The sequence below is a fragment of the Sciurus carolinensis genome, chromosome 18 (assembly GCF_902686445.1).
Source record: "Sciurus carolinensis chromosome 18, mSciCar1.2, whole genome shotgun sequence".
In the NCBI taxonomy this organism is placed as follows: domain Eukaryota; kingdom Metazoa; phylum Chordata; class Mammalia; order Rodentia; family Sciuridae; genus Sciurus; species Sciurus carolinensis.
Window position 1 is genome coordinate 31,514,321 of NC_062230.1, and position 14,956 is coordinate 31,529,276.

The 14,956-nt window shown below is 47.0% G+C and overlaps 1 protein-coding gene across 1 annotated transcript in view; it reads right to left on the reverse strand.

The window, feature by feature from the left end:
• Positions 1-793: 793 nt before the first annotated feature.
• The window catches only part of Shisa9 (shisa family member 9), a 254,583-nt gene continuing 240,420 nt past the window's right edge, over positions 794-14,956 (reverse strand). The window contains exon 4 of the mRNA XM_047534244.1: positions 794-4,520. Coding sequence (XP_047390200.1) covers positions 4,141-4,520 — 380 coding nt within the window. The 3' untranslated portion in view covers positions 794-4,140. The remainder of the gene's footprint in view (positions 4,521-14,956) is intronic.

Below are 14,956 nucleotides of genomic sequence, written 5' to 3' on the forward strand. Positions count from 1 at the left end.
TGGTGGTCTAGCAATGCGTGCCCCTTGCTGGTCCCTGGAAATGCCATCATACCTGGGCAGGATAATTCTGAGCATGTGATGAACACACTCTTGTAGAGTTTCCTGTAGCATTAAGCCCCAGGCACCCTCAGTGATAGCTGACCTAAATAGGTACCCTGTGCTGACTGTTCTTCTTTCTTTCTTGCCCCTCCCCGGCCCTCCCAGCATGCCTTTCCCTTGTTAAGTAAAAGATGCCCACTCAAATCCTGCTTTCAGAGCCTCTTTCTGGGGGAACTACATTCTGACAGGTTCCTACCTGAAATTTTCAAGTTCAGTGCTAACAGAGGGCAGGAAGGAGATAAAACTGAGTAAAGAGGAGATGCCAATCTCCCTTCCTTTTCATATTTGTATCTTCCTCTACAAACACAAGTCCCAAATTCAGCAAGATTATTGGCCATGAAGATGCACTTCATTATGAGGAGGGAATCTAGCAAAGAAATATATATATACACACATATATGTGTGTGTGTGTGTGTGTGTGTGTATATATATATATATATATGTATGTATATATATATATTTTTAAGGCAAGAAAGAGAGCTAAGACACACTTACCCAAAACACTTCAGTCTCCTGGACAATTTGTATGACGTGCTGCTATCTAGAGATGTCCTTTATGAGCAACGATCCCCGATACAGTCTGAGATTTAAGACCTAGCTGTGTATGCGAGTACTGATATTTCCTGGTATAAACTCAGATGAGTATGTAGGGACCTACAGAGACGCACGGCAACCCCAACAGCATCACATATAATCAGTTTTATTGCCAGGTAAGAAATTCATATTAATATAGTGAATACATATGTTTACAAATAAACATTCTTAGAAAACAAACAAATGTTCTTTTTTCTTCATTGTAGGAAGTATTATTGGTATCATAAACTCTGCAGTCGTGACAAGTATTAACACAGGTTTACTTGCAGAACATACAGTTACTAAAATATTTGCACATAAAATATGCTCCATTTACACAAAAAAACCAGGGGTGGGGGTTAGATGGGGATGCCAGCGGAGCCCAAGACGCTCTGGGAAGGCAAAGGGAAGCCAGACTCTGGTCCCATTGGGTTGGAAATTGGGGGACAGCTAAAAGGAAGAAGAGGTTAGTGCCGGGGCGGGGAATGAGGAGAGGGTCTCCATTTTGATCTGGCTTTCCTCTCCTAGGTCTCCCCACCTTGGCTACAGGATGCTTGTCTTGGTGCATGGCAGTCAGAGAGAGTTCCTCAGGTCATTCCCTCTCTCGGTATCATGAGGTCTGTCTCCCCGGCATCCAAGAGGAAGCCAAAGAATAACCAGACCTTCCCCATGCTGACTTCCTCCTCCGTTCATCCCCGAGGCCATCTGCGAGCTGATGAGACAGCAGTGCCTCCCGGGCTTCCTTCCTGGGCAGTACCCCTTGGGAAGCAACTGCCCTTCCTGAACTTTCCACGCAGCCACATCTCATGGACCAGGCTGCTCTTTGCTGCCAAAATTACAACTGTGAACCCCAAGGAGCCAAGTTCGCTGGATGAAGTGTACTCCACTTTCGGAGCACAAAGGAAAAATAAGGTGCTCTAGATTCAGGGGTCAAGAAAGGACCTTAATCACTGTTGGGATAAGATCAAGGGCAAAAAGCAAAGGTTAGCCAGAATGGAGACAAGAATCACAGAACCTTTGAGCTGGCGGGAACCTGGCAGAAAAGCCAGCCCCGCATTTCCTGAAGTGTGGGCTGTGTCCCATGAGAATCTGCAAGTGTCTGCGGACAGCACATGAATGGACACACTGTTTGTGGTAGACCCACACAGGGGGAGTTTCCTTTTCATTTACCTTTCAGCCCATCTGACTGATCCAAGGAAAGCCTCCACTGGGTGCTTGAACAACCCCAAGGCCTCCTGATCTCTTTTTAACAGAGACGAGGGTGCACCACAGGTGCCAGCATTCAGCTAGAATTTCATCAACACCGCATCCTCCGTTGCACTTATTTTAATGCTTACTTTCTATCTGTGGCAACTGATGCCGGTTTTCTATTTGTGATAAAGCCAGGACGCTGTCCTTTTAAAAAGAACATGTGATTTAAAATGCATCAATTTAGAGACAGATATTGTGACACTGATACAGAGTTGCCAACAGGTGTTGCAGGTACGTAGCTGACCAAGGTCAAGGAAACAGTGACCGTGCCCAGCAGATTTGCTGTACCCTGGAAAGTGCTGGGGTCTCAGCCTGGAGGGGCCCCGACTCTGCTGCCTCCTGGACTGTGCCTCTTTATACATGGGAGCCTCATACAGTGGGTTCTTTGCAAGATTTCATTTTTAAAAATAGGCACGGGTTTTGCTATTTCAAAAAGCTTGCAAAGCTTGACCTAGCTCCAATTCCCCATGACTGAGAGAGATCAAAAACATTATCAGTGTCCTAATATCTGCTGGGAGCCAGGAGAATAAATGTCGGTTGTGCTGATTCCATGAAGCCAGGGTCATGAGACAGGGGAGGCGGATCATGGCAGGAAACGCTGAGTCTCCTCTGAGGACATCTTGTGGGCCTTTTAGAGGCTCCTCTTAATTAAACAGCTAAGATCTTTAGGGGCTGGCGGAAACCCTTTCACTTAATATGAAATTCCCTTCTCCCTCCATGCACCTCTTTGGACTTCCATGAAATAAATAGAACTTGTAGGAAAACGGTTGGGATACCCAAGGGCTCTCTGGCTATGAGAACCAAACCGAAAAACAACCTCAGGAACATCTGGGTGAGGGACGGAAGGCGCTGAAGAGCCTGGGGAGGCAATTTGGAGGGACCGTGGGGGTTTGGGGAGTGTCCTTAGGTATCCCTGACATTGCAGCAGCCCCCTTGAAGGGTGTTATGGGGTGGGCTCACCTACAAAGGAAGGGTGGAAACATCTTCTACTACTGCAGAAAAACAAAAAGGAGGGAGGCTGAAAGGACACAGGTTGCACTTGGGAAACGAGACTGTCATTGAACAACAGCAACACATTGAAGGCACCCCACGCTTATGACGGTTCAGTCCAAAGCAGTTGAAGTTTCGCAGCGGCGGCGGCAACGCTCTGAAGGGGAAGAAGGTCGGGACAGGCAGTTAACAGAGGATTTGTTACTGTGGTTATTTAGGGTCTCAGAGGCGAGGGAGAAACACCAGAAACCTGCAGCTTCTGGGCGCTCACCCCGCCTCCTGTGGACTTTCCCCCTGGGGATGTTCTGTTGCTGCTGATGTCATTATTGATCTCCTAAGTCTCGAGGATGGGGGACAAAAACGAGTAAGCTGTTCTTGTCTGTTTTGTAGTGGGCTTGCATTTGATCTGTCTTTTAAAAAAAAAGTCACGTAGGACCCCTGGACCCTCTGCCTGCCCTGAAAGCCTAGCGCTCCCGTTTCCAGGTCACGGTCTTTACGGGAGTTCTCTAAAATGTCCTTTCCTCCCATCGCTGCAGGCGGGTTCAGGATCTATTTATTTTTTGTGAGTTGTTTTTTTTTTTTTTTTTTTGCTTTTGACATCAAAAGATATGAAAAGTCCTATCGACATAAGGATGGGGGTCCAGATAGGGTCTCACGTCCATCACCATTTGGTGACGCCTCACTTCTTGGGATTAGAAAATGCTCATAGCCTGGGCAAGTTCCTCCCGGAATAACTCCTCTTCTGAAGTGCGCTCTTTTCGGATATCCAGCCTCAATTTTTTTTGTCTGCCCACCCCCTTTACCTGGAACCAGACGGCAGGTGGCTAATGGTATATGTGCTCAAATGGACAATTTCTCTAAATTGTGCTACTTATATGATTTTTTTCATCATGGATTTCAGTTTCAAGTTAGGAAGAAAAGAAAAATCAGCCCCTCGGTTGGGGCATGAGGGTTGGCCACCTCCGCGTGAAGCCGAGGGAGTGCGCCTCGGTTTCTCCTTGCTGTACTGCCGGATGTCCATGCTTCCGTCCTCCTCAGCTGCCTGCCGACGTGCGCTTAGGCATGACCCAGGAAAAGTGTGATTCTGTCACCAGGAGGTCCGTCCCTGGTTCCCGGGGAAGGTCAGTGTGTGGGTGCGTGTGGGGAGGAGGGGGAGGGCGTGGGCCAGGGTGGTTTTTGCCTCTCTCAGTTGAGTGTGGTCGTCAGGGTGCTCCCTGCAGCGAAAGCTCAGACAGTCACTTCCGTTTTGCTGTTGGTGATGAAGTATGGCTGTGTGGGTGGGTAGTGCTGGGTGCGAGTTCCCAGGGGGTCGCTGGAGCCCGTCTCGGCCGTGCCAAGCTTGCCCTTGTTGCCGTACGCCTGCCGCCGGAGAGACTGCTCGTTGGGGTCCCAGCCCTTAAAGTTGGTGGTGGAGTTGTAGGCCAGCGGGTGCGGGGGCATCTTGTTGGTTCGGGACTTCTGTCCGTTCTGCTTGGCAGCACCGTGCTCGGGGCTGAAGGCCCGGGGCTCATCCTCCACTCGGACGGGGTGCAGAGGTAGGTTCCCCTTGGCGGCCAGCTCGGCCAGGTGCCGTCGCTTGGAGTAGAAGTCGTCGTTGACCTTGTCGGCTGTGCAGTGGGGCAGGTGGATGAGGACGGGGAGGAGAGAGCAGGGAGAGGGAGAGAGAGGAGAGAGACAGTTAGGGATCGGCAGGTCAGCCCCAGGCAGGCCTCAGAACGGGCCAACGAGACAGTAGAAGCTGCACCTGGAACAGACAGAGGGACGGGCAGCAGCACCTGGCCACGTCACAAACAGGAGCAGGAACCAGGGTCAAAGACGTGCCCCAGGGATCTCAAGGACCCCCCAAATAAGTGCTTCCCCCCACACACAGTCCCCCCTCACCTTCTGCCATCTTTGGCTTCCCTATGACATCCAAGTACGGTTTCTTCGTTATTAGGATGTTCCCCTCCCATTAGAAAAAACATGGAAGCTGCTGAGGAATATTCCTATCTACCGCCTACTGCTCCAGATACCCCTGTCGGCCATCGGCTGTGTTTTCTTCTAGTGGTTTTGATCAGTGGAGCTTAATTTGGGATTTTACTTGGTTAATTTGGTTGCTTTTATTTTTGCTTTTAGCATTAAGCAGATGTGGATCCAAATCCCAGCTCTGCCACCGACAAGGTGGTGTGACTTTGGCTAAGTCATCTTCTGTTACCGTAAGCTTCTGCGTGAGGAAAGTGGTAAGAAGAAAAAAAAAAATCATTTATTTGGAGGGTTCAGTGCTTTGACATGTGCAGATGTGAGCCACCGCCATTGTCGTCATTAGCGTCACCTAACAGGCGCTTCTCCATCCTGTTACACCAGGGAGCCCCACTGGAAGTCCGCGTGATATTTCATCAAGTGGAACCATCTAAATTAACCAGTGCCCCTGCTGACGAACGTGTAAGTTTCACCTGTATTTTTCTGTTACAAGTAAGGCTGAGATGAGACCCTTTTGGCCCAAACATCTCTTGACGTTCAGGATTTTGAATTCAGAATAATTCTAAAACTGTCTTCTTAAGTTACCTCAAGGATGGGCAAACTGTGGCCCCACTGGGTGCCAACAAAACCATTGACCACCCTTTCACATAAACGAAGTCTCACGGAAACAAGGCCACGCCTGTTCACTTCTGTGCTGTGGATGGCTGCTTTTGCTCTGCTACAGCCCTGGTAGCCCTGAGGACTTGTGGCAGACATGGCCTGGAGACCTTGAAATACTTACTATCCAGCACTTTAAGAAAGAGCTAGCTGACCCCTGATCTGGGACACCCAAAGCGGAAGCAGCTTGGTCAGAGAGTGCAAACACAGGACTCTTGACCACGTTGCCAACTGCTCCGCCAGAGTTGTGCCCATTTCCACTCAATTCCACCACACTCCTGCACCGACTGATCCCCTCCTCCCTCATTTCTTTTTCTTTCTTTCTTTCCTTATTTCTTTGGATGATTTTATGAGATCTCTTTTTGTTTTATTTTCTCTTCTAAGTTTTTTTAATCATAAGATTCTCTACCCTTTTTAAAGAATTTAGTAAGAATAAACTTTTCCCACGACATCTCCCAGGAAACCAGAACTGTCTGTGGGTCCTTCATTGGTATGTTCAACATCTCAACTTTGGCAGGTGTGACTTTGTATCAAAAAATGGAACCATCCCAGTTCCATATTTCTTTCTTCATTTGGTCCTTTCCCTAAGAATATTTGGAAAGATTGGGGATTATTACCCCTGCTTGATAAATGAGGGAACTATCAAGCTCAGGCACATGAGAGACTTCATCAAGGCTACCCTCGGCTGGTATGTGTCAGGGTAGAAACCAAGTCCAATAAATGTGATTTGATGCTTTTGAAAGCATAGAGGGGAATCTTATCTTATGTCCCACAAGTCCCACTTGCTACCTCTGTGATGGGGCAGACATCACTCATCAATCACAGAGCTCTTTCCTGGTAAGCCGACCTCTGCTCAGACTCCTTAGCACAACCCCCCTGGAAGTTACCGGTCAACTTCCACTTGTACTTGGGTTTCCTTGGAATGCAAATAGCCCTGACTGATAGTCTTTCAAGAAAAAATTCCCCTTTACCTAAATTCTAGAGCTATTTGAAGGTAAAATATGCCCAAATCAAAAGGAATCTTAGAGTCTGCTACTAAAAATGAGAGAAGCATAAATTCCTGAATGTTAGAAACCCTTCATGATGGCATAGGTTAATGTCCAAACTGGGACAGCAACCACATCTTCCTGCTTTGCTGAATGTCATGTGCCCTCAACAGAAGATGCCCTAAGGTTCCCCTTAGACTTCCACGTTTCTGTATGCACGTGGAAGTTACCTCCTGGGAAGACTGACTGGCATCACACATTACATTGTTATACTGTGTACATGTCTGAATATGTAACAATAAATCCCACCATTACGTACAACTGTAATGCACCCACAAAAAATGTGGGAAAAATTTACTGGCATCTATCTCTCAAGGAGGCCATTGCATCAACATTACTCACATTTCTTCTTCTTTGGGTTCTTCCTTATCTTTCACATGGGACCATCCACCACCTAGCCTTTCAAGAAAGAAACTCAGGAGCAATTGCCAACCTCCCCTTCTCTGGTGGTACAACTGCTAAGTCCTCAAGGGCTTCCTGTTATGTCTGACAAATGCTTTGTTTGGTACTGGGACTGAACCCAGGGGGAAGCTCCTTTCCATTTCCTCCCAGGAATCTCTCACTGAAAATCCCACTCTCCCTCATTTCCTGCCCAGTATCCTTCATCCTCAAACTCCTCTTTCCAGATACTAGACTAGTCCAAGGTCTTCGCAGAGTGGGGATGCATTCCAAGGTTTCCATGTCTGACAAATGGAGATACCTGATTATGAACTAGGCATAGGAGATGGGATAGAAGGGTGTGGGGCAGGGTCTGGCGTCTCAGGAAGTTCTACGGTAAAGTAGATGCAGAGCTACTCAGTTCTGGCTGTGTCAGTGCAGATGAGGGGAAGCCCCACTGAGACAGGAAGCACTGACATCCACACCCTCCTCCATGCCCAAGTCTGAGACGGTCTTTCAGTGAACTGGGTATTGGGTACTCCTTGGGGACAGCAAGTGTCTGGCACTCAGGGCAAGAGTGGAGTGGATAAGACAGTCTGTGGCTCTGGAATTAGACCAGGGGGCTGCCACTGAAACCCCTACTCCTGTTTCCTTAGGTGTGAACTGGGGATAATATTAACTACTCGAGTTTATTGTGGGGAATAAGTTAGATGGGATACACAACCTACATGGGACACTCCCTGGGATACAGTAACTGCTCAATACATGTATTTTACCTACTTCTTACCTCATAGAAGATGTTTATTGAGAATCTAGTCTGCCAGGCAACCCACTAGGCATGAAGGAGACATATGTCCAAACTGACTTGCCCTCTTTCCTTTCTTCCCTCTCCTCTCCTTCCACCCACCATGTGTGTTGCAGACCTAGCTTACTCGTGGGAGGGTGTACGTAGGGACCCCAATCTGTTTAGGAGGTGAGTGGTAGTCAGGGAAGGCTTCCTTAAGCAAGGGCTCTTTAAGCTGGGACCTGAGACAAAGAGCAGCAGACTGAGGGAATGTGTACTGTGTTACCAGAGTGGCCATGACACTCTGCAGCTAGAGTCTCTTTCCCCACACCTTGAACATGGCCTGCATTGTATGGCCGGCTTTGACCAGTAGCTTGTAGCAGCTTCTGATATCACCCTCTTGAAATCCTGCCCCTGTGAAGAAGGAAGCCCAGGCCAGGCTCCTGTGGACTGAGAAACCCACAGACCAGTTCCAATGTTCACCACAGCCAATAGTCTGCTAAATGCCAGCCATCCTGTCCATCCTGGACATTCAGCCACCAGTCAATCTGCTTGCTAGACATAGAGAGCCACCATCAATCTAGAATAAACCAGAACTATCCAGCTGATCCTTAATCATGATCCCAGTAAACAGTCACTAGGCTAAACCATTAAGAATTGGGATCATTTGTTATGCAGCAGTAGATAACTGATACCAACAATAATAGCAAAACCCCTGGGATGGGAAGGCATGTGGCTTCAAGGAATTGAAAGGATATCTGTTCATAGAGGGAAGAAAGCAAGGCTATCCTTCAATCATCAAATGTCCTACAGGACAAGATTATATAATTCACACCATCTCCCTCTACAGGACTCAGGTGTTTTCTGAGACGTGAGGCACAGGCACAGATTGGGTGCCTGGGGCATTGAAACAGTTCACCAAAGACAGATTTTTAAGATTATTCCAGCAACAATGAGGTGGCTGGAGATTAGGTGGTGGAAATACAGTTTTCATGAAATCCCCATCTCATGGTGCTTCTGGTGCCTCTGATTTGGAGCCAGACAAAAGGGAAGAAATGCTTACCTGGCCACTTTCAGCTTTGCGCAGCGTGGCCCCTGTCTTAGTATATTAAAAAAAACTCCTGGTGAAAGAAATAACCGATTCATTGAGCAGTCTTGTAAGCCCCATTAATAAATGCATTAACCTAATCAGCCCTGGTTCCTCGTGGGCAGATGGCTGACAAGCCGACCAAGAAACAGATGCGTGAGCCTCTCAACAGCACTGGTCCTCTCCTGTTTGATTTTTCTTCATTTAAAAAAAGAGGGAGAAGGAAAGAAAAAGGTGCTTTCCTTCCAATGAGTCTAATTGCCTTGAAGGAACTGGGGCTGTAAAATTAAACTGCACCTTCCTCCATCTGTCTCCCTCTTAATTAGCAGCAGACACTTGTACAGGTGCAGGGCGGGACAGAGCCTCGCTTCTGTGGAAGGCAGGAACATGGAGGTAATAACCAGGCTCCCAGACAAGCTGCACATCTGAGGTCTCAGCAGGTGGCCTCCCACCTACCTTCTTTTCCTTGGGCCAAAGATATCTCAAGGAGGTTCCTGCAGCTCACGCTCACCTGCTGGTATTCTTGGGTCTCAGGTGATGGAACTCACCTGCTAAGCTATGCGCCACCCCAAGCCTTCCCCATTCCTCAGGAGCTCCAGGCCAGGCACCCCGCTAGGGAATTTCCCCCTCTAAATACTCTCAGCATCCAAATGAGGGAGGTTGCTATTATTGGTCTCATTTTACAAATGGGGAAACCGAGGTTCAGAGATGTTTTGGTCACTTGTCCAAATGGTGGAGCTGGGATCTGAACCCAGGATACTGGGCTCCACTTCCTGACTTTACGACCACGTGCGTCGTAGAAGATGAACACCATTCTTGTGACAAGGGGCTCAAAACTGCAGGAGTAAGAATTACACAGGGAAAACACTCTTCTTGATTCTTCCCCTCAAAATATCAGAGAGCAAAATTCACGTGTAACTACCACATTCTCCAGAGAAAACAACAGTCAAGGTCAGAGGTTTCGTGACATCCCAACCCCCCACTACACTCGCGGACAAACATGTTTTTCTTTTCTTCATGAAGGTGGCTCAGGAGCCCAGACCTGGAGGTGACATGAACCTCCCCTGTCAGGCTCTGGTTCTTCCAGCATTCAGCTCTCCATTACCAGAGGCAGGGGTTCTGGAATCTTCTGAGGTGCACTGGCATTGGCTGGACTAGAGGCCTGTCACTGAGAGAGGTGGCCTCCCATCTCAGAGCTGCTTCTCCTAGAACTGGGAGGAGTCTGAGATCATCCCCCCCGCTGGACGCTTTAGGATCTTTCCACATATCTTCCCATTTAGGCTCCTGTGTCAATGGGGCAGGTGCAGTTTCTGGGGCTCTTCTGGCTTCTGTGCACTGATTCTCCCCATGACCATGTAGTGAGATATTCTCCAATACCTGTTTTCCTGGGGCTTCCACTGTTCCTTCCCTGCCCCACCATGCAGAGAGGGACAATCACATTTTATGGTGACAAAGAGCCAAAGTGTTGGTTTCACATCCCCCACTAGGCTCCCGGAAGTCATAGTCGAGCCCCTGGTCTAGAAAGGCAAGACTTTGGCAGTGAGATTGGGAAGGTGTTGGAAAGAGGAATTAATGAGACTGAGAGTTGGAAGGACTCAGTTCCCTAATGCATATAACAAAGTTTGGACATATGCACATCTGAGTTTTGTGACTATAAAATCTTCCTTTACAATATGGAGGAAAGAATGCTGAATGTAACAGAAGATGGAAATGGGTTTAAATCCCAGCTCTTCCACTTATAGGCTTGAGACCTTCAGCAAATTACCTAAGCTCTCCAAGCTTCACCTATAAAATCGAAAATAAAATAACATGACTTATGCAATGGGGAGCTTCTGGTATTGAAGTGAACCACGAAGAGTGCTCTGTACCAAGGTCATTGCCTCAAATAGGCATTTGAGGTATTCAATACATTGTGGCTGCTACTGCTGTCATTGTTAGAAAATAAAAGGAATTTAAAATGAGGATAACAAAACCAACTTTACAGAACACAGCAGAGAAGTAAATGAGACGAGGCTTGTAAAATCTCAGCTTATTGTATGTGGTACAAATTAGGACTCCTAACCACATCTGAGAGACATTGTAGATGGCTTCTTGTCTGCCATGCTTATCTGCTAGATCAGATCTTTTCCACCTTTCGGTTGTTATTGTTTCCTTGAGTTCATGTTCGTCCAACTTCAAACTAGATTTTCCAGCCCTCTTAGATGCTCAATCTGGCCAGTGTGACTGATCTCTCACCAATAGAATGGTAGCAAAAGTGATGTACTCAATCTCCTCTTCATTTACTTGCTTTAAAGAAAATTGCCATCCTGGGTGTCCTCTCTGCCCCTTCCCACAGGCTAGAAGGTTGCTATGACGACAAATAACTATAATAATGCTGGTGAAGACAGCAGGGGAGGAGGCAGGAGAGCAACAAAGCTGCAGGAGCCTGGGTCCTTGAGTGACCACTTGGAGTCAAGTTGCCTCACCAACCAGGACCACTCCCGTTGGGACCATCCCCTGAGAGACACATGTCTTTCTCTTATGCCACTGCGTTTGTGGGGGGCCTTTTGGTAATGTCAGGCAATATTTACTTTAACTTATATAGAAATAGTTTCTGGGTCTCTGCATTTTTTTTTTCCTCCCTCACAAGCTAAATTAAAAAGTGAAAGGGGGACAGTTCCTGATGTTAATAAAATATCCCGGCATTTGTCTTTTCTTTTGAAATACATGCTATAAAGCTATGTGGGTTCCTGAGGCTGTCTCAGCAGGCAGAAACAAGAAAGGCAGGAAAGAGCTGAACTTCCTAAGCAGGAGAGAACCAGGGAGGAGATGGGAAGATGTGTCTTTATGGCCAATTAGCCCATTTCCGCTGGTCTGGGTCCTCGCTGCAGAACACAAGTAGAGAGAATTGCATTTGAACCAGGTCCTAATGAAGCTCAAGGCATCAGCTCTCCCCACAGGACACCAAATCTTTCCTGAGGCTTATCACTCAAAAAGAAAACCAGAAAGGGGTGTCCAGGAGCCTGGCCCCTTCTCTGTGTTAACCATGAAGGCTCCTGATAGGAGGTCTCACTGCCTTTGCTGGGAAGACTCTGAAATTGCCTGGATTGGGCTTTGCACCAAAGCTGTCCAGGCTGCACCAGGAGCTGCTTTAATTGTGCTACTGGAAGCCCTTTGTGAGTCTCTTGCTGCTGACAGGCCTCTGAAACCTTGGGCCCTCTGCATGTTCACTTAGGCAGTCCAGCTCTGTGGTCGCCATTTTCAGAATGGTTGTTGAGCAAAGGTGGACCACAGGGCCCAGGATGGAAACCATGTGCTCACTCACTGCCTTCCTCTGGGTCCGCCATCGCTGCTCCCTAGATGGAGACATTTCTTTTCAGAAACTCATTGTGTGGTTTGCCTTCTGATGAACCTCCATGCTGGTGAAATTTCAAACAACTGGTGGTTTTCAAAATGAAGAAAATTGAAGGTAAGAATCCTTAGTCCCATTTGCCATCTTTCATTTTAACATATATTTCCCTGCAATCATCTCAAAGTAGATAATTATGGGATTTGGGATGTGGGATTAATGCATGAATCAATTTCTTTGCCCTTCCCTGTGTCCACACTCTTTTCCACAAGACTTTGAAACTCTTCCAAGAAAAGAAAAAAGGCTCGCCCCTGGACTCTGAGCTGATCCATTTGATGGATGATGTTAGCAGACATGATGCAAACAGACCTTGCTGGGCTTTTGTTGCTCTCTTGCACCTTGGCCACCTTCATGAGAATGTCGGGCCAACCCCTCTGAACACAGGCAGAGCCACACCAGTCAGCTCAGCTAAAACCAGCCCAGCTCTGCCATTACCCAGCCAACTCCCAGACAGATGGGTGAACTCAGCTGAGACTACAAGAACCTCCCACATCAGCACAGATCACGGACTCCTGATCTAAATAAATGCTGAGCTCAAAAAATTATAAGTCACGAGATTTGCAGTCCTTTGTTACACAGTGTGATGTGGCAATTGATACAAGTACCAGTTTTTCACTCACACTACTTCCTGGAAGAGCCCTCAATTTCCAGGTGGGAGCAGCCCTCCCCTGTTCTTAACCAATGGGGTGACAAACCTCTCCACTCCTCCACACCCCACCATTCCCCAGTGACTACAAATAGCCTATCTTATTGATCTCACCATGATGACTTTTTTGGAGGTGTGTACAGAATGAGGCAAACCAAGCAGACAAAGCCTGGGATCTATATAGAGATAGAGGAAGCCAATAAGATCAATAATCTCAAGCTTTTCAATTCATACAAGAAACTGCTGTAGCACCTATTATACACCAAGTTCAAGGACATCTTACTGGCTGGAAACACCACTAGGTCTAGAATACAGTTTTCCAGACTTCTATCTGGCTGATTTTCGGTTTCCAAGTCCTTCTTTAGAAGAGCCAAGCAGATTCTATGCCCGGCTTCATTTCATAATTTATTGAAAAGAATGCATGTTGCATGCCTACTATGTGCCATGGGTGTCATGCAAGGTGGCTCTGGAAGGAATGGGTCCAGCTGGCTTCTGCACAGAGGGACCTACTTTCAAAGTAATAAAATGTTCATTGCAATTCTGAGGCAATGGCTTTTTCTGAAAACCAGAGAACCCTCTCCACTGGTTCGTTTCATGCCCTATGGATTCCCAAGGAAGCTCATCCAAACTCCTGTGCTTGCCATGTGCTTTTCAAAAGGGCTGAACTCAAGAGCAGGTGGGATTTGATTTTTATTAAAAAACATCACCTCTCGTCACCCCCTGTCCTCCTTCTTCTCTGTATCCTATTGCTCGCTACCAAGCCAATAACCTAAATCAGGAAATTGCAAGAGCCAGAATTTCAAGTAATGTTTTAAGGCGGCCTTCAGGTGGGATTCCCCCAGGATGGTCGGCAGGTTATGTGCACTCCAATGGAACTGTAACCCAATTACATGTTTTCTATTGCCTGTGCCTTCAATGTCTCTGGGACTAACACTTCTCATGGCTACATCAATTTTCTTAGAGGAAAGAAAGAACTAGAATTCACTGGGTACCTACTGTGGGCTAGACACCGTTGGAGCCATTTCACCTACACGATCACATTTAAACCTTCTTAAAGAATGATGGTGGGGCAATAGCATTCTTTCCATGTGACATATGAAGGAATTTGAGGCACAAAGATGTTGAATAATCAGGCTGTCGAGTCACCCTGCCATTGCTAATAAGTGGCAGAGCAGGAAACCAACTCCAAGACAGTTCACCTCTGATGTTGGCATCTTCTAGCTGCAATCCAGTTGAAAACATCCTAAAGACAATCATTTTATTTCAGCAAACATGAAAAACACTCATGTTGGGCAGAGAGCTGGCCTGTGAAATTTGGTACCCTAGGGCAAACAGTGTGCTTTAGGGTTGGGTCTTAGAAAAAGGGTAGGTCTACCCTTCAGTGCACATAAGAATCACTCAGGAAGTGTGCTTTTAAAAATGAATAAGCAGGGACCCCACATTCCTAGGTTCCAGGTGCTTAGGTGTGAGTGGACACTGGATTTACATTTGAAACTGGTTTCTCTAGTGATACTGGGTCAAGCCCTTGAGTCCCTCTTTGAGGTCTGAGTCCTGGTCCTGTTGAGACCTAATTTTCTTGTGTGGCTTTAAACAATCTCAGTTATCTCAGGGGGTCCCAGTTTCCTGACCTGCAAAAGTATAAAAGCTGAGCAAAGTGTTATTTTTTTCTGGAAGACTCCTTCACAATGATTAAGAATTATCTCTGCAGCAGAGGTGAATGGAGACTTTGTGAGTACTGGGCTCTTCTACATATATTTAGCACCTAGCCTATACCAAGCTCCATGCTAAGAACTTTAGTTACATTACTTTATATTTTTGCTCCCCCAAACTCAATGGAGAATGGATTCGGATCGCCTCTATTTCAGCAAAGGTAGAAATGGAAGTTCAGAGCATGTGAGTGACTTGAATTTATGGGCTGGTTCCTGTCAAAACCAGAGCAATTAAGTCACAGGGTGGTGACGGCAGTTTCCCTCAAGTTCCCTGCTTCAATGGGGCTCTGTCTAGATGCACATCTCAAAAGAGGTTTCCAAAAGTACGCTGCAACTTCATCCCTGCAACTTGATTACCATCGTCCACTGGGCTTGAAGCAGTGCCTTTC